This window comes from Tyto alba, unplaced genomic scaffold, assembly GCF_018691265.1.
Source record: "Tyto alba isolate M040663 unplaced genomic scaffold, T.alba_DEE_v4.0 Super-Scaffold_1000006, whole genome shotgun sequence".
Classification (NCBI taxonomy): domain Eukaryota; kingdom Metazoa; phylum Chordata; class Aves; order Strigiformes; family Tytonidae; genus Tyto; species Tyto alba.
This window is the reverse complement of record NW_024881272.1, coordinates 33,373,188-33,393,069: the sequence shown is the minus strand read 5'-3', so window position 1 is coordinate 33,393,069 and position 19,882 is coordinate 33,373,188. Positions and strand designations below refer to the sequence as shown.

General features: G+C 41.3%; 1 protein-coding gene across 2 annotated transcripts in view; it reads right to left on the bottom strand.

Moving 5' to 3' along the window:
* The window catches only part of CACHD1 (cache domain containing 1), a 111,032-nt gene that overhangs the window by 46,577 nt on the left and 44,573 nt on the right, over positions 1-19,882 (bottom strand). For both annotated transcript variants that reach the window (XM_042808571.1, XM_033008810.2), the window contains exon 3: positions 13,656-13,804. In XM_042808571.1, coding sequence (XP_042664505.1) covers positions 13,656-13,804 — 149 coding nt within the window. The remainder of the gene's footprint in view (positions 1-13,655; positions 13,805-19,882) is intronic.

The window sequence follows — 19,882 nt, the reverse complement described above, 5'->3', positions numbered from 1 at the left end:
TCTTGCTACAGACTCTTTCACCAGTACTATTGTTTCATCTTTCACTTTTTTAAAAATTTATTCCAAGTGTCTTGCATGAAGAGGATTTCCTCTTTATGTCTTTATGAAAAAGATCTCATAGAGCATTTGTAAACCTGTTTTCTGTACCAAAACTTGAAGATTTACATTGCAAATAGTGGAAGGAACTTGACAGTCTGAAGTTTTGTTACATTTTGGTTAGGTTGAATAATTCAAATACATTCACAACTCTAAAGCAGAAAGTGTTCTAGTGCATGGTTCTAATGACAATAGAATGTAATTAAACCAATGCCTTAACAAAATTTAAATAAAAAGGGTTTTAAAGGGTTATAAATAACTAGAAACACTTCTGAAGCTTTCAAGAACTTAAATGCAGTTTTGTATCATTTACACAGGCCAATTTTATTTGTTAACATTTTTGTGACCTTCAACATTTTGATGACATTTGACTTAAGGTGTGATTATCCTAGTAATTCAAAAAACTATTTACTTCCTATCAAAGAATTTTTCTACCATCAACCTATTTCTAAGAAATTACAACAATCAGCAAGTGATGTCTGCACAACATCTCATCCTGGACGAAAAGCCTTAACTAGCCTTTCTGTCACCAAAGCTGATAGGAAACGAGTCTTGGAGAGCAACTGGGCAGAATAGGTGCTCGTTCAATGCTGTCAAGACTAAAATGGCTAATTACACAAAAAAAAAACAGCTACATCAAAAGACACTGACCAACTTACTTAATATTAATGGCACATCAAGCACCGCCTTACATCTCTATACCACTCACCCAGTGCCCTTCTCATGCTTTCCATTTAGCTCTGTGCGCATCATATTTGTGCTTAAGCTTCTTCATTTAGTTGCTAATTGTCAACTGCACTCAATTGTTTAAACTGATGTTACATTTTTTCATACGCACATGTACACCTACCAACACACCCACATATATATTCTATGATGTAGCGAAGGCCCAAAATCTTGCAAGCAGAAGTGGTATGAAAAACAAGCACTGTTCTTCTGGTTGAAGATTTTAATTAAGAAATTGAAATCCAGTATGTTCCAACTACTTCAACAAATATGATGCCCAGTAACAATGGAAAGACACTGATTTTCTGGTTCTGTCCTTAGAGAATGATTGCTGTAAGAGCTGGGGTTCGTAGACACAGACAATAAAACAGTGGACTTCTAAATCATCCCCTTAAAACAACAATTAGCAGAGACAAAAACCACAGACAGATGGAATTGGTTACTGCAAGGAAAGTTCAAGTTATGACCACAGGAAGCAAGTCTTTTTAAGCAAACTAAAACTCTCCTAATCCAATGTATTTTCTTTTCAGCCCAATTCAAAATAATTTCATTCTACAGGGACGTAGCTGCAGCAGCCCCAAGTCAGCCAGATAAAGGATTTTCTGAGAGCCTCCATCTCTGGTTTTATGGGGTCCTTGTACACAAGACCTAGTAAAATCTTTTATGACTTAGAAGTGAAAACTAACTAAGAAAAAGAAAAATTTTTGTCGGTAGGCCTAAGAGCATCACCTCTGTAGGTGACTGGATCCATTTTCAGAAATTTTAGCATTACAAAACCAGACAAATGCTCCTGAGGGGAGCACTGGAGCTCACTGCGAGCAGCACTGCTGGTCCATACACAGGGCATGGGTTTGCCTCTTGTTCATGATTCATGGAGTAAAACCATATTTAAGGTTGGGCTGATTTATTTTTTTTTTTGCTTAAAGCAGAGATTTAACTTCTGCTATGCATGAAGAATGCAGCATAACCCTCTCACAAGTTTAGAAATTTGTCCTTCAAGTATAGAAGTAATTTCCAGAGAATTTACTAAGAAACTCCTTAACGATTTTCTGAATTGCAAATAAGTAAAATAGGCTTTTATGCAAATGCATAACAAAACCTCCGACACTGATTTCTGTGGTTTTAACATCGGATTAAATTTTATGATTCTTGTAGAGTTACAAAAAGTCTCATTTTACATAGCTAGAGCTCACCAGGGCAGAGGCTCTATTTGAAAAAGCTGTAATCAAACTGAAATTTTGAATATGCAAAAAGTGATCATGATTACTAACTGCTTAATTTTGATATCCTCACTGCCAAATACAAATATCAATAAAAAACAATGTCTCCTTAAACTGGCATGCGTTAAAATTAGTTTAGTGTATATCCATAAACACTACACACATCTAAAGCTGTGTTATTCTTAAAGAAGATGAATGAGACTACCAGTGAACAGTTAGATTAACAGTAACTGAGGCACCAACATTTTTTGAACCCTTCTGAAACCTAGCCTTGAGGAGGGGGTGGGCAAGTCACATATATTTGGAATTTATTAACTGTCCTCCACACACTTTAAAAATTACATAGAATAAATGCAGTTTAAACATAGCTCAGTCCATTTTGGTATTTTTATATACATATATAAACACTGGGGAAAAAAAAAAAAATTAAGTTGCAAACCTTTTACCACTTAGATGCAAATGTACATGAAGAGTGCAAGTTTTTGTGTCTGTACACAAATTGTCTCTCATCTCTTTACAAATATTTTACATACCTCAGTTTTTTGACATGGTCAGGTTGCCCTACATAACCACAAATGTTTAACTCCACTTGCCCCCCCCGTCCCCATCTAACATGTGCAATTATGAACTTGCTCATCACTGGAGAAACATCTTTAATTGTGGCAGCTGCTCAATACATCGAAACCACTCAGCGATGAGTGAAGTGAATAATGCTGTATACAGCAGGAACAAGAACAGGCAGCTAAATTCCTTGCTCTACAAAAAGTACTGTGGGCTCCTTATTGGACACAGATGTTCAGTGCTTTTGGTATTTTATCCAAAACAACATAATCAACAGCAATCCATCAGTGATGGTGTTTTGATTCAAGACTCAGATAGGGGCAAAGAGCTTTTGATGATCGTCTGCATTATCCTCGTTCCTCATGGCAAGGAAGAGAGAGAAAAGGATGGACAGACAGACAGAAAGGTCTCCTGTCCTCTTGATCAGACCCCACCACCATCAGGTTGTAAGCTAAGTCAGACATCGAATCGTGACAGTGAGGAGCTCTGCATGGGCACATCCACTTGGCCAGGAGCTCCTTATTGAAATTATTGGCAACCTGCTCTCTGAAAAGTCCCCAAAGTCCTCTCTATCGAGGAAAAGACATTTCACAGGAACGTAGTTCTCAGATCAAAACTGTGGCTTTTTCTATCCCCGTTAAAATGTAACCACTTCAAAAAATTACAGCTCCTACCAAGCAACCAAAAATGTTGTTGATTTTTTGTTGGCTAAAGAATCTCAAGACTAAGTTTCATTGACAAAGGATGGGTTTCACAAAAAGCATATTCATCTTTGGGCAAAACCAGACAGAGAAGAGCTAGAGACTGGAAATTAAACATCTCCATGCTAAAGAAGTATTTCCGAGGCATACTAAAGAACAAACTCTTAGGGAAAAATAATGACTTTTCAGGATGTTAGCTAATTGTCCCAGTGCTCCCATCAAAATCTATTAGTGACTGCAACAGGAAACCTTGTTACCAACTAACATTATTCATGTCTCAGAACATAGGCAGTAAATGTTGGGGTTTAATTCGAAATAATCTGGAATCTTCCTCTGCTTTGATTTTATTTTATTTTATGCCAAAAGTCACTGCTCACACTCAAAGTGACACGTGCATCCTGACATGCTGTTCTCACGCTACTGAAACTACTCACTTTAAATTACCTGGCAGAGAAGTCATATGTATCTTGATTCAAAATGTTGAGTGTATTGCTATATCACTTCTTCGTACACACGAAGCTGCCAAACTGAGTTTCAGGTCGCCCAGACATGATAGGTATCAACATGGGTTTTCAAGTAGATAAACACCAGGTCCAACTCTGGCATGCCTTCTAGGAAGGCAAAAATAAAGTTATCGCCTTCAACTGCCTTACCATGGGTGCTCCTGCAGCCCCAAACCGATCGCCACAGGCCAAGGGAATCAGTGCTTCAGCTATAAACACCCTACCAACATTGTAATTTTTACTGGAGCATGTCGAAGCACTTTAATGCAAAAATCAACAAAGTCCCTCAGCTTTTGTCAGTAAGCAAGTATTATGTTACTTATCAGGAAAATGAAGACATAGATGCCTAAATAATCTGCAGCAGAGCTGGAAAAGGAAAGCAAAAAATTACTGCAGCCCAGCTCATCCCTCTGTTCTCTTGCTACAGCCCACAAATAGCAAAAAGAAGATGCAGTTAATGGGAAAATTATATAAATAAAAGATGCCGAAAAATTGTTTAAACCCCATAAACTAAAGACCAGCCCTCAAATAAACCTGTCATCCTAGAGCAAGGACTGCTCCAGACTGAGCTATGTGGGATATCTACTTCACATCTCTTTTCAGGTGTAATTTGCCTTAAAACTGACCGTCTGCACTTTGGAATGCAGTATATTCTTAAAGCATGACTGGTTCCATGATACAAGGATCTTGGGAAGAGACTAGCTCCTATCGCAAATGTACATCCTCAGAAAACCAAGACCAGAAACTGGGCAAAGGCAGTACTGTGGCAAATTTACACTGCAGGATTTGCAATCGTTTTAATTACACTGGAGAATTTGCCATGTGCTTCTTTTGGGTGCTTCTAAGTCATTACAATTAAGAATGTGCTATTAACCTATCTGGCAATCTTCACCATTAAAGCAACTATTAAGACTCAAGCCTCAACAGTGCCATGTGGCATTTACAGCGAATGCTTATGTTCTTGGCTATAACTACTGCTTTTACCTTTTCTACGATGTATTCACACCTTGCACGTTTTCCGCAAAAGTTTCAGACCATATAAATCTTCTCATCACTTGCTTTGGAAGAAGTTAAAAAACAAAAAACTTTAATATTTTAAGGTTTGCAGACAAGCATTGACCACCACCCTTTCTCTGCACGGAGGAGCCTTAAGTTTTACCAGTGTCTCCCACTTTTGCCAGCAGCAGCCTACAAGGCGGACGGTAACGGCGATGGCTGACCAAGGTCTCCTCTGAGATCTGGCCTAAAACGTTCTAGGTGGTAACACCATCGCCAACACTTCAGCAGTCCTCCAAAATCCTTACCAGAAAAACACACCAAAACCTGTATTTACATGTAATTAGTTTTTGTATGTACATCAATGAGAGCAAAAGGCATTGGCTGAAATTCAGTTTCGAGACCGGCCCACTCACCCCATCCCCCTTTCCCTGCCTCTCTCTATGAAGCCCGTCCTTCTGGATTCACTTTAATGAACAACCGATCGAAACTGCATCCCGAGGGAGCAAACAGAGCTGCAACTCCCACTTTGATCTCTTCCCCATGGAAAAACGCGCTCCCTGCCTAGCTTGCAAGATGTTCATTTGATTGACATTTGCTCTGATGTGCAAACTGCTTTGAACTTCAGACGCTAAATTCCCATCAGGCTGCACTCATTTTTATTCTCCTCCAACAGGATTTGCAAGCAGGAGATCAGCGAGTGTAGAAGATAAAATAAATTTGCAGAAGCTTTGAATCTTACATCAAAACAGTGCTCAAGTGAGCTCCAATTGGATTTTGTTCGGCCTGAATTTATAGTGTAAATCAACCTCTTCTGTACAGTTTCATTTCAGGGAAAAATGAGGGAGCTGAATATAAAAATGACACTTGAGCAGCTATCGAGGGGTTCTCATTGTTTTAAGACTCATTTCCTTCCCTCACTTTCTGTTCACACAAATTTAAAACTGATTTTAGTATGCAAATGAAATGACTTAAGTTCACTGAAAATTCAGCATTTCCTTTGAAATTTGCAACTAGGCATGCTTTCTTGATTGTAAGGCAAGATTTTAACTCTTATTTTACATACTCGAATAAAGACTTAAATATATGGTTCCCACTGCATCTAAACAGAATGTTGTAAAACAATGCTTCTATGAATAAATTCAACAAAAAAAGCACTACTGATGATTCAGTTCACCAGTTTCTTCTGGTAAGGCATAGCCGTTGTTCCAATTATTTCAACTACTCCTTGAAAAAGTCAAAGTATACCTGCTCTCAGATGTAAAGGAAGTGTATTATTGGAAGGAGGACTGCAACCCAGTAACACAAACTATTCCAAAACCCACTTTTTCATGAGGAACTCAGCCACATTTACAAAGTAAAAGCAACAGTCCAAGAGAGCAATTTCCTAAATACCTGCTTCAGTTTATGGACAAAACAAGGTCATGCCAAGACTAGCACTATGCACGCTCCCTACATTTTCTAGAAACCCTCAGGCTTCACTATAGTCTGATACTCTGCAAGAACAGCAAATAGATGTTAAATTGCATTTAGTGTGGCCCACCCACTTCTTCTTTGGAAGTGCAGCTCTTCAGATATTGCATCAACTGAAGGATCTGAATGGGATTCCCGTTATCTCCCACTTAACTGCTCCAGAGAGGAAAGATAAACACAGAAAGAGCTGCGATAAAACTGAACTGCATTAGCAAATATTTAACCATCTGTTTAAAAAAGAAAAAAAATCAGGCTGCTTCTGAAGGTGGTATCACACTCGAAGAGTAAATGATTTTCAGAAACAGGTTTGTAAACTCACTTATTCAAACAGCTCTATTAACGTTTGTAATGCAACACTGCCCAATAGTATGTTTTACAAACAAATATTTCTCCATTCCATCTCCTTTCACAAATTCAGATAAATAAATTCCCTAAGTTCTTATCAGCATAGATAAATAAAGAATAAAAATAGATTTCCAGCCACCCTGAAACATATGTGTTTAGCAGCAGAAGCAAGAGCATTAATGAATGTGCCTCTAAACGTATGTTTTTTGGAGACCTGTGACAACTTTCCATAAAAACCAGCGCCGACATTCATTTCTGTCCTCCAGGGTAGAAGGAAAGAAAAAGGGAGACATTTCCACCAGCACACGTGTATATTCATGTCTGTGTGCAGAGGGAGGATTAGCGGGGATCAGGGTCGGCCACGCCACCCCCGCAGCAGCAAGGCACGGCGCAGGGCGGCTTCCCAGTGCTCCTAGTTGCAGGCAACTCAAGGAAACCATTTCCTAACTTCTCTCACAGATACTCGAGGACATGGAAAGCTGCAGCACATCAGACCGTGATGGGTCTGAAAAGTAGGCAGGAGAGAAGGGGGATTAAGACTGGGTTAGGGAAGATTTCTTGTCTCCCTTTAAAAGCACTGTCTCTTGGGTTTTTTTGTTGGAAAAGCTGCACAGGCAGCTGTGTGTTTCCTCACAAATGCAACTGAAAAGGAAGTTATAGCCTCTATTTTTTGGAAGGTAATCTTACTGTAGACATGCAGGGCTTTGCTGTCTCAAGGAAACCACTGGAGTGTACTCTAAGGTACCAATTCTGTGAAATAGATACTTGCAACTGCACCTTCACATGTACTTATGATGCAAACGTAAATTTAACTTATCTGGCAAAAATAGAACTATATAAAACTACTTCTGAAAGTCTCCTACAAGAGCCAGCTAGCATCGATCGCAGCTTCTCCTGAAAAGGACGTTTTGTATACCAGAGAGATGATGAATACTCCAACATTACACACATCACCAGACCTACTCTTTCCTTTTGTGCAAAAAGAGTTTGATTTTCTTTCACCTTAAATATTCTATACAAAATACCTATTTGATCTACATGTTGCCATGCAGTCCAACACCATCTTTATGAAGAAAGCTATTGCAAGTTGTCACTCAGAAGTCAGACCATGCAAAGTCACAACCCCGCACAAAGCTAATGCTTCCAAATCTGTTTCCCCAAACTCATTTCTTAAGCTATTCAAGGCACTTTTCACCACCGACACGTATCCCATAAGTTCCCACTGAAGGTGAAGGGAAGCTGCAGGTGCTCAGTACTTCTGATAAACACTGTCTATTCTTTCCCCTGACACTCTACTACAGCCCCATCTGTACCCCATGCACATCAAGCCATTTCAGTTCCAAGACTTCCTAAAGACCTACCGAGGGCTTTCTCAGGAACAAAGCATCTCAGGCATGACAAAGAGGAGACACCGTCTTGTACACAAAGGTATTTATCCTCTTAAGAAGGAATATACTTTAATTAAAACATTGTCTTGTAAATAACCACACAATTCAGTCATGATAGGGAATGTCTAGAGACAACATGAAATCTGTTTCTCATGGCTTCTTCAGCAGCCTTTATTAGTGAGGAAACACAAAGCCTTGTTTTTCCAGCAGGGATTTCTTCAAGGATTAGAAGATGCATGTCACTTGACCTCCATTTTCCTTATCTCCCATCAGTTTACCCATCCCTTTTACTAAGAGCCCAGAGCACTTTATCCATATTAACTCTCTCTGGTTGGAGCAATGCCCCGTCTCAACTGCTATGGGCGCTTCCTCGATGTGGCACACAACCCTGGGAAAAGGAACAAGTCTCCAAGCTCTGACCCCACGCACACAAATATAACCAGATCTTTGTACCATCCACTTCTGAGTTTATCTGAAAGCTGTGCTCTCTGGTTGCTCTTCTCAGCTGCTGTCTCTCCCTCTATTGCCACTGTGGTTTTTCCATTCTCAAACCTTGATTCAGTAGAACTGAAAATGCAAACAGCTGTATCTGAAGAAAGGAATAGCAATAACTGAACACACAGGCCCTGCTCCAATTTAGCAGTCCAACTCTGCTTAGCTGTACTTGAATATATACTTAACCGTATGATGAATTTCCATTTACACAAGCACATGTTTAAACACTTTGGTAAACCAGATGAACATAAGCATATGATTAAATGTTTGTTGAATTAAGGCCTATGGAAAAGTCCCTTGCCAAAACCGCTCAACAGCCACCAACTGCCCTGCCTCATTAAATTGGTTTTGCATATTTGAATTTATTTTTTTTCACCGCTTTCCAAAACAAGGTAGTTCCACTGCACAAACCTAACTTGGTGGGAAGAACAAATACGTGACTGCCAATACTCACCCTAGTTAGGCCAGTATGTGTTGGGTACAAAATAGCAACCGAAAGCCCAGTCAGGTTGTTAATTTTTATTCAGAACTAGTCACTTTGGATTGGAATCACAGCTACATGGAAACTTAGTCATTAGGGCTCCTCGCTGTAAAATCCAACACCGCATAATAGCAATAAAATAAATACTGCTGTTGCTGTCATATCTCACTACTTGACTAAATGAGCAATTTAAATGCCAGGTTCATTTTGTATCCCAGTTTGTGCTTTGTTAGTCCTACATTGTATCATTTATTTATAGACACCAGGTGTGGTATTCTCACAGTTTATCTCAAGCAATGTGGCAAACTGTCTTCAAAGCCAATGCCCAGATTTTCAAGATAAATAGAAGCAAACACAAGCCACACAGGGATAATTTTGTTAAAGGTAACAACAAATATAAACTAAAGATACAAAGCCATTAAAAAAAACTCAGGGGGGTAGGGAAACAAACCAACCACCTTTTCTACACAATAGTTCACCATCTCCTTCCCAAGTAGTGTTTCCAAAACCAAGACAAACTTGTTCCATTCCCAACACCATGTCAATAAGCTACACCGCAATGTAAAAGGCTGATGGAAGAATCGCCGGAAAGCATGAAATGCCCTCAGATTTTCAAACGTCACCGTGCATTTCAAGGCTGAACACCACGCGATAAACAGCCTTAAATATTGTGGGACAGGCCTTCAAATCTACCTTAAAAATACACCCTGAAGATAATGTGCTTCTGACACTATTTTTGAACCAAATATTTACTCAAGTAAAGAGGCCATATGACGGAACACCTCCCTACACTAAGAAAAAGAATACACAGTTAAGCAGTTGTAACAAATATTTCACAACCCTCCTGAAGGAAAAAGCCATAGCCCGAAGGACACACACATTTTCAAGGTGCAATCTAAAGCAAAGTTTCTTCTGAAAACGGCAAACAGCACAGAAAAATCTGTGCCTTTTTCAACACGACCTCTTCTACAGCAGCACCTAATAAATGCACTAAGCCCAACTATTATAATTATTGTTGCTCTAACACCAGCACTCCTCTGTCTAAGAGTAACACGCACCTTTTAAACATCAAGGATAAGCTGTTGACAGCAATAAAGCATCTAACTTAACTTCTCACAAGTGCAGGCCTCCTCATAGCCGGAGCAAGTTACTTCAAAAATTAAAGGTGGATGAGCTCAAGTAAATCAGTAGCCTTCAACCTATGCTCACAATATCCAGGTGGGAGATATTTTTGTCTGTGTTTTAAAAATAATTCCTAAATCCACTTTCAAACACTCATACACGTGTTCCAGTTCTCTAAAACCTGACCGTTAAGGTAGGTGTCTTAACTTTTAGCATTTTCTGTCAAAAACCTTAGTTTATATATCTCTTTGGACATAAGAAAAAAAGCAGCTATCGGTTATCTCAGATATCTCTACCTGCAAACTCACCCCACTGGCTGTTTCCCACCTTTTAACCAGGCCTAGAGGAGCCCAAGGGGGATCCTGATGAGCACGTAATCCTTCAACTTCGATGTAAAGCTTCTGCTTGAAAAGAAGGTTATCTCATTTTAAGATTTATATTAAAAATTAATCTCTTTTCTGGAGAGGCAGGGAGACAAGGACAGATTTTGGGGTAGCCAATGCTCAACAGAGGAACAGTGTTTGGTACCCGCCTGGCTTTTCAGGAACACCCACCTTGTGCCTGTGTGAACCATTTTACTTTCCCCTTTAGCAGGCTTGTGTCAAACATAAGACCTAATAACGCCACCGTGGATATCAACATTTGCTTTTATCCCTTGACATTTTCATCAAAATGGAGAATCTCCCAGAAGGGAGATGCCACAGAGAAGGAAAATGAAAGGAAGAGCAGCAGGTAGGAGAGGCAGAAGGGCAAGAAACAACAACTGAAACAATGGCAGCAGCATTTAGGCAAATCAGGCAATTAACAAAGCATGGCACTAACAACTTGGAAGTTAAGTTTCAAAGGGAAAACATGTATTTACATTCTTTCTTTGCATGACTCACATACAATTTCCTAAAGACAGCAGTAGGTATATTCCCAATGGTGTGATAAACCACCATTCTCAACCATACACACGCGACCAGGTCTTGCCAAAGTGTTGTCTAGAAGACCCTGCAGGCTGATAGACTGGTCTGGTAACCACTTAAGCAGATTTAATATTATCAATCCAAGTAACTAAATAATAAGAATCATATTGTAGAGCCTGAACGAGGAGCTCTGCAAATAGAAACTTCACCCCTCTGCTTTGCCAGCTGTGACCTCCAGTTCGTTTTGTAAACCACTTACTGTGAAGGATCCTTATGCAAGTCCACCATGGGTAAAGAAATTTCTAAAGGACTTCCAAGATAAGTCATTTCTGAGAACACAGTGAAAGGAAATTCATGAAAGTTTCCAGACTAAAAGCAGACCTCTCTTTTTATTTTTTTAATGAAAAATTATGCAATACTGACAAGGGGGGTAGTAAATCTTCTCATTCTATTAATGCTGACAACAGTCTGACTATTTAGCACCAGATGTGCCAGCATTTTACGTAGGTACTTTGTCCAGTAGGAATTGCACCAAGACCTCCAAATCTATGCACAACCCAACAGCAAGGTACCTGTTTCTTTGGAGTCACCTGAGGATTTCTTACTTTCACACCAAACAAAACAAACACAAAACCAGCAAGTGGCCTTTCTCTCCAACCACAGATTCATACTGCATATCTGAATGGAGTGAATATTTCAAATCCTTATATAAGTTTGTTTGTCCTTACATAAGCAAGTTTGCTGATGACACCAAACTCTGTGATGCCACCGACATGCTGCAGGGCAGGGATGCCATCCAGAGGGACATGGACAGGCTGGAGAGGGAGGCCCATGTAAACTTCATGAAGTTCAACAAGGCCAAGTGCAAGGTCCTGCCCGTGGGTCGGGGCAATCCCCTGCACAAATCCAGGCTGGGCAGGGAGGGGCTGGAGAGCAACCCCAAGGAGAGGGACTGGGGGGTTTTGGTGGGGGGAAAACTGCCCGTGAGGCAGCCCCGTGCGCTGGCAGCCCAGAACCCACCCGTGCCCTGGGCTGCAGCCAGAGCAGGGGGGGCAGCAGGGCCAGGGAGGGGATTCTCCCCCTCTGCTCCGCTCTGGGGAGACCCCCCTGCAGTGCTGGGGCCAGCTCGGGGGCCCCCAACAGCAGAAGGACCCGGAGCTGCTCGAGCGGGGCCAGAGGAGGCCACGGAGATGCTGGGGGGGCTGGAGCAGCTCCCCTGGGAGGCCGGGCTGAGAGAGTTGGGGGGTTCAGCCTGGAGAAGAGAAGGCTCCGGGGAGCCCTTCAAGCGGCCTCCCAGGGCTTAAAGGGGGGACAGGGAAGGTGGGGAAGGACTCTGGATCAGGGGGTGGGGATAGGTTGAGGGCTAAGAGTCTTAAGCTGAGACAGGGCAGATTTAGGTGAGATCTAAGGCAGAAATTCCTCCCTGTGCGGGGGGTGAGGCGCTGGCCCTGGGTGCCCAGAGCAGCTGTGGGTGCCCCCTCCCTGGAAGGGTTCAAGGCCAGGTTGGACGGGGCTGGGAGACCCCTGGGCTGGGGGAAGGGGGCCCTGCCCAGGGCAGGGGGTGACACTGGGGGGGGCTTTGAGGTCCCTCCAACAAAAACCAGCCTGTGATTCTCTGATAAGCAAACATTAATGTCTTGCTTCAAAAAAGATGGAAGAATGCTGTCATTAAGAAAAGAGCTTACTTATAAAGTCAGATTGAAGAAAATGCTTTCAATATTTATTATCCAAATTACCTTCCTCTAAAATGTTTTTAAGTCAGACAATTATAAACAATTAAAATATACTCTGTAATCAAGGTCTGCACTGTATAACAAGATGAAAGTTACTCTTCTTCTTTTCTAGTGCATATGGAAGTGTTTTAAATGTTGATTGTTTAAAATAACTTATTACACTTTTATTGGAAAAATCAGACATTCTATCACACCTTCCTACAATTAAGAAACCCAGAGAAGCTTCTGCAAATACGCAGGATCATCAAACAAGACTAGAGACAACCAACTGCCTGCATTTAGACTATTCAAAACTCGTGTATTTAAAAACCACACAAATGGAAAATGAACAAATTCAGTTTCCAAGCAATGTACTCAATTTCTGTAAATCTCTCTGTGTATCGAACAGCAGCATGTCAACTTGATTAAACTGTAATGCAGTATTTAAGTACTGACCAACTTGTGATGTACTGACCAACTCGTGATTCTGGTTACTGCACTTCAAAGGAAAAAAAAAAAAAAAAAAACCAAACCAGAAGTCCCATGACCAGCTTCAGAAGAGTTATTTCAGGGTAAGCAGTGTCTCGATGTGAAAACGGTATCTTGGATATAGAGAGACTCATTTTGTATAAAAGACTACTCCATGCAATTAAGAGTCGAACAAACTTTTTTCTGTTTTGCTTCATTTTACAGTCCATTGGAGCTGAGTTCCAGTCCTTGTTTAGAGCTCCTCATTAAACATACACATAGCAGAAATGTAGAATATGAGGACAAGATAAGGAGCACCTCTGGAGTACTGTCTTCCCCCCTTTTTCAGAGTTATCAAGAGTGGCGGAAAGTACATGTTATTTCACAACGAAAAGCTTTCACCTTTTGTTCTTCCAAATATTCAATGACAGCGTAAGTAATTTCAGTATCTACTACTTACTCCATCATAGATGGTGGAATTGTACAGCAGTCTTGGATCGCAGTCAAGGGCGATGTGAGATGAGCCGTATACGACGCTTCCACTACTTGCTTGTTACGATTCACAACGTCCAAGTAACGGTTAAACTTCTCACGAATTTTTTTTGCCAACTGGAAAAGTAAGAAGAAGAAAGACGAAAATTAAGCCAGTTTCTCTGTATTACCATGTTCCTTATTAACAAACTTGAATGGATAGTAAAAACTGCACGTGTAAAGTTAATAGTTGCCTGCTTTGCTCACTGAACTTCTATTTTGTTGGCTTAAGCACTGTGAAGTCAAGTAATTAATAATATTGGCCACAGAAAGCAGTCTACGTGAAAACACAAGCTCAGGATCCGGGCAACCCCAAATACTGTGATGCCTATTTCTCTGTTCAGCAGCAGCCTCCTCAGTCAGGTGGATCTGTGCAGAACTATTTCACAACTCATTTCATGCAGTTCTCCTCATTGCGATTTGGGCAAAGTAAGCCATCCTAGCTCTTGCTTTTTTCTTTGTATCACCTGCTGCTTTCCTGGGGGAGCACCACAGGCTCTTAGCTGAGCATCTTCCAAGTGATTTTCTTTATCGATCTAGCAACTCACTGTAGCTAATCATAAGCTACAACAGCTTAACTACAAACTTCAAATAACAACAAAATAAAAAAATCTGTAATTGACGTTCTGTTAGAAGAAAAATAAAGACAACTGTCTCAGGTGAAATTCTTCCACAAGCCTTTTGTCATCAGAGGTCCCTCTGATGAAGGCAGCCACCTATAAATCAGGGCAAGGTTTAGAGGTTACGCTATTACTTGTAATGGCAGATGATCGTATTTCTCTCCTTTCAGAAAGTGAAAACAAACAGGCTTCCATCCCTCCCCAGCACTTCTCAGGCCTTTAAAAAAAATGAGAGTGCCTAACTTTAGAAATAGAAAATTGGGTACTTCAGTCCTTCTCTTTAAATGTTTCTTACTTAAAAAAAAAAAAAAATACATATTTTGCAAATGAATACTTCTGAGCTCTGCACCAGGACTTGCTGGCGCGCGATTCGGTGGCACGGTGGTGCCCGTGCCCTTTGCAGGCAGAGCCCCGTGCTCTCACCGCGCCCAGCGGATTCCAAGCCGCGTGGAGGCACACGGTGTTAACGAGGGTAGAGCCTGCTGGCACACATCACAGGCCGACTGAAGCTCCTCTGCTGTCAGATAAGAGCTCGCTTGTGTCTAGTTCATTAGGCACTTCACAACGAGCCTGACTAATGACTTTGCAGGGGAAAATTGGAAGGAAAAAAATTCACGGCTGTTGAGCAAACATGATGGTAAATACAGTTAGTAGGAAGCATTGGGTTTTACAAGAAACATTTACTGAGACTTTTGCTCCTGGTCTTTCATTCAAAGTGAGAATTTAATGAAATGGATCAGGCACATATAAAATTTGCTCCAGCACATTCGATATCCTTTCCACACCAACATATCTATTACACATAATCATTGGCCAGATGCATCCTAAATGAAAGAGAATAAACTCTAAGCAATATACTGCTGTGTTGAACACTCAGAAATACTGCATTTTGAATTTCTGCAAACTTCCTTCAGAGCTGAAGTTAGCTCGTTAATTCGTAACACTCATCTCTCCTGCTCCCTGGGTGCTCCAGACTCTACAGGGATGATTTAACGGTGCCTCTACATTTGTGTGCTGAGATCCCCTGGACTGAAAAATGTCTTTCCTAACTATTATTAACAGGACATTTCATCATGATTTACTTCGTTATGCGAATAACGAGGCCCACACTGATAACAGCCTTGCCTTTGCCTCCATTGTTCCCAGCAAATGCTGCAGCTCAACGACAGGTCTCCTAGGAGCACAGGTTTTAATAGGACCTTGCTCAAATGACTTGCAGAATTATACTTAATTAGTTTTGCAGAATGATTTATTGCCAAGGCACCAGAGGACCACTAATGGTCTCCGCCATGTTAGGCATCCAACACTACTAAATTGCTCCCAGTTGTTAGGTAATAAGCTGCTGGGTAGTTCCTTTTCTATTTTCCGGTAAACTTTCTTTTTTGTCCAACTGTACTCCTCAGATGTCTCCTCGAGAAGTGTATTCTCCTGGGGGGTCTCAAACATACACAAGCTAAATTTCCTAAAAGAAAGCATTTAAGTTCCACCCTTACAAAGTTGCTCTCTCAGGCCGGGCAAATTAAATACCTGTGCTTAAGCACTCTGTAAACCAGATACTTGAATCTATGCACTTCTTTCTTGCTTTCCCTACCTGAAATCACAAAGAGGGGAGAGAGCTCAAGTTTGTTGAAAAAAGGACCACACAACCATCATTAGCAGTAACAAAACTAACATTGAGCACCAGAACAAAAGGACTCTTGTTTGGAATCACTGCTCTTCTCTGATAAATGAATGCTGTACAAGATGAGGTTTCAGTGTTGATGAATTTTCACCTTTGAGGTTGAATGATAAAAGCACCCCACAACCTTTGAATTTTACCCTGCGGTGCAGAGTCTGAAGGTCTGACAAATCTTTTTTTCAGAAGAGTCAGTACCTCAGAATCTGATAAAAAGCAAATGCTTAGGTACCTAAACTGCATCTCCCATTGAAAAACCTCTGAACAGCTCACAGTCATTACATTACTTTTATTAAATGGGATCCAACAAGGGGCAGAGTCAAGTGCACGTCAAACAAGAGACCTGAAGCCTCCCAGAGCTACACAGGCATCTGTTCCCCGCCCACGGACATAAGCATGGTTGGAAGAACTGAGTTTGTCTAATCTGAAGAACCCTAAAAATACTGCCCTCTGATAGAAATAGAGTACTTCCAACAATCAAAACCACTTTAAAAACAGCTAACTCAAAAAAGTCACCAGTGGCTAGATGATGCAAAAGATATTTTCCACTGAAAAATGATTACAATGAACAAACCATGTTAAAAATATATGGGTAACACACTAATCAGCTGAAAAATTACGAAACGCAAATGATTCTAATTCATCAAATTGAAAAGTATAATCCAGATGAAGCCTAACAAAACATAACTTAATCTTTCTTCCATAGTTGAGCTTCACTGGAGCACAAAAATCCATGACAGCGAACAGGCATTCCAGCTCTCAGTGATTAAAACAACAGCAAAAAATAATACATACTTCCCAGCTCCTCATCTCTGCCTTGCGTGCCCATGCATGCATGCACACTCACATCATTTGCAAACTGAATAATGTTTCTGAGCTAACTGATGCACTCCATTGCTAGAGACTGTCGGAATAAAAGCTGCAGGCTTTAATCAGCTTCTAATTGTCTAAATAAAAACCTAAAACCTTTAATCAAAAGATCACTATTTTTTCCAACATATACCCTGCTTTTTTTTCAACCTGCCCAGAGCTGAATAGCCGCTGCATGCTGATGGATGCAAGACCCACAGCACACTGGTTACAAAACCTCAAAGGTACAGAAAAAAACAGGTAACAAATAATGAAAGGACAGAGCATTGAACTATGAAACCAAACTAACATAATTGTTTAAAACATTTTTAAGACAAAAATCAAAAATTGTGTCCCAAATTAGGCACGTAAGAGGAGGAGGTAGCTGACATCCCACACTCAGGTATACTCTTGGGTAGGTACCCAGTGTGACAGACATTTCCTGCTCCCACAGAAATGCTCAAATTCACCCATTTTAATGCAGACTAAAATAGATCTGGATATCTCGAGATTGACATAAATTGCTATTATCCTTGGGTCAATTCTCAAAGTGCTCTTCACCTCATTTTAAAAACAAAGGCGGGGGGAAGGCTTGCCCGGCATTCCTCTCATCTTTTTTCTTTTTCAGATTTCCGTATTTCCTCCTTAATCTTAAGGAACCGAGTAATAAGAAATGAGTGCTCGCTCCAAACAATGCAGCCATTAGCTTGATTTTTTTTAAGGTATTTTTTTTGGCAGCTGGCATGCAGCCAAAGCATTTCAGTTTGCAGACAGGTTGGACGGTAACACCTGTTTCTATTACCGCAGCACCCATGGGTAATGCACTTCAATTGTCACCATCTCCACTGACAACCTTTCATCACAACATCAGTGAGTTTCTCTAATTTTCCCAGAGACATTTTCCTCATTAGCATAGTTCCCTCGAGCTTTTTTTTTAAAGCTTCATCCCCTCAAAGCTCCACAGCTCTGAAGTCTTGCCTTTTCAGGGAGCACTGAGGGAAAGCAGAGCTCCGAGGTTAGGTTTTATTTCTGGCTGTCTCTTGAAAGCCAAGGTATTTTTAATGTTTTCAAGACAGTATATAAAATATGTATCAGTGAGGTCGACATGCATGGATGCCATAATGGACTCGCAGATGGGGATTTAACAATGCTTGGCTCGTCAAAAAGCATTGCTTACACATTCAAGAGTTTAGTTAGTGTTTTTATTTTTAAATCCCCTCTGTGAACCAGAAGAACCTGGAACAAAAGTACCTCTCCAACATCCACCAGGCACTCCTCCCACTGTATCACAACTTAACACTACTGTGCATCCACAGATTCCTATTCTAGAAAATTTTTAACATATTTTTTCCTGACCTGTTTGGCTCTTGAAGCACACAGCTTCTGTGCAAACCTAGAAGAGCACAGAGGTCAGCAGGGATGTGGCTGGAGAAAGGACCATAGAATTACCACCAGCTTCTTCCCACACCTCTGCTGTAACAGATTCAAACCACTCCTACTCCTCTGGATGACAGTGAAAATACGCTCTCGAGCCTTCAATCAGGATGCAGGAAACTACCTTCCAATGTGCATTTCTTCAGAGATCGGCACTTATTTGAGGCTTTCCACCAGCCAGTAATTTTGGCAAAGCTTCCCAAGGTCCACTTGGAGAAAAATGTCATATGTGGTACACAACAAAAACTAGAGAAAGGGCCACAATGCCTGAAAGTCATTCTGGAAATACGTTCAACACAGTATGCATTGCCTTTTATCACAAGGCTATAATTAATCAACATAAAATTCAACATCTTGTGAGCATATCGCTTTTCATAGCCAGGGAGATGTCATGCTCAACAGCACAATCTAGGTTTTCTTCAGCACACTGATATTTCCTCTGGAAATTTGACCTGTGCCTGTTGCCAGCTGCCATGATTTGAGCGACATGGGACAAGTCACCAGTTGAAAGGTCGGGGGGCTACAGTGGCTGTCCTTTAATCCACGCCTGGGTCGCTACCAGGTACCGCTGCAACGTCTCCTCCACCCTGGAGGGGCTGAACGACAGTTCTATATGAGGAGCTCCAAAGAGTCTCATCAATTATTGCTCACAAAACCTGCTCCCTCTTTTCTCCAAAGAGTTCAAAAGCTCTTTGCACAGGGTCCAAAAAGAAACAAGAAATCCAGCCTAACCAAAAGAGCAGCACGCTGACATGCCAGGTCTTACCACGCTGCACCTCGCCGGCCAAGAGGAGAGCGATTACGGCACGCTCAGAGATTTCTCTTACCACTTCTACAAAACCTGAGCAGGCAGAGCAGCACACGGGCCGGACATGCCAGGACCCTGTTTCAACTACAAACATCGCTCAGGAGAATGATGCTTGGTTTTCTCCGAGGCTGCCGTGCTGTTTTGGCAGGAGTCTGGCGCTGGTGCGGCTGTCAGAGCTGTCAGCCGTGGGCACCGACCGCTGACGTGTGACACGGCGAGGCACTTTCTTCTAGTCTGGTGGCAGAGGGAGCAAATCATTCATCTGTCTCACAGGTACTGGCGCTGTAAAGCCAGGCAGGGTTTTGATGGCTGCATCCTTCACCCGCAGAACTGCTCCCGCAGCAAGCCTGTCCTTCCAGGCTGAGGCAGAGCTTAATTTTAAACAGACGTGCCATCTTGGTAAAAAAAATAAGTGAAAGAAATCAGGTGATGAGGAGTCCTTTCATTAGTGCGACTGCAAAGGAGCTCCGTAAACGCACACATTAATTATTTTTATTGCTAATACAATTCCCAAAGGGACAGAGAATATCTTGTGCCTAGCTGGGGTCTGACGTGATGCTGGCCTTAGCAAGGAACGCGTAGCGAACAAAACATGGTAAAGATAGCTGTGTCCTGTCCCACAACTTATTAAAAACCCCACAACTAATAGAATACAAATCAGCTGGTAAAGAGAAGGAAAAACAAGGAATGGCTACAGGTCTGAATGTAATCCCATCACCTGGCAGTTGGTAACAAAGGAAGGAAAAATAACAAAAATCAAACCGAGAGAG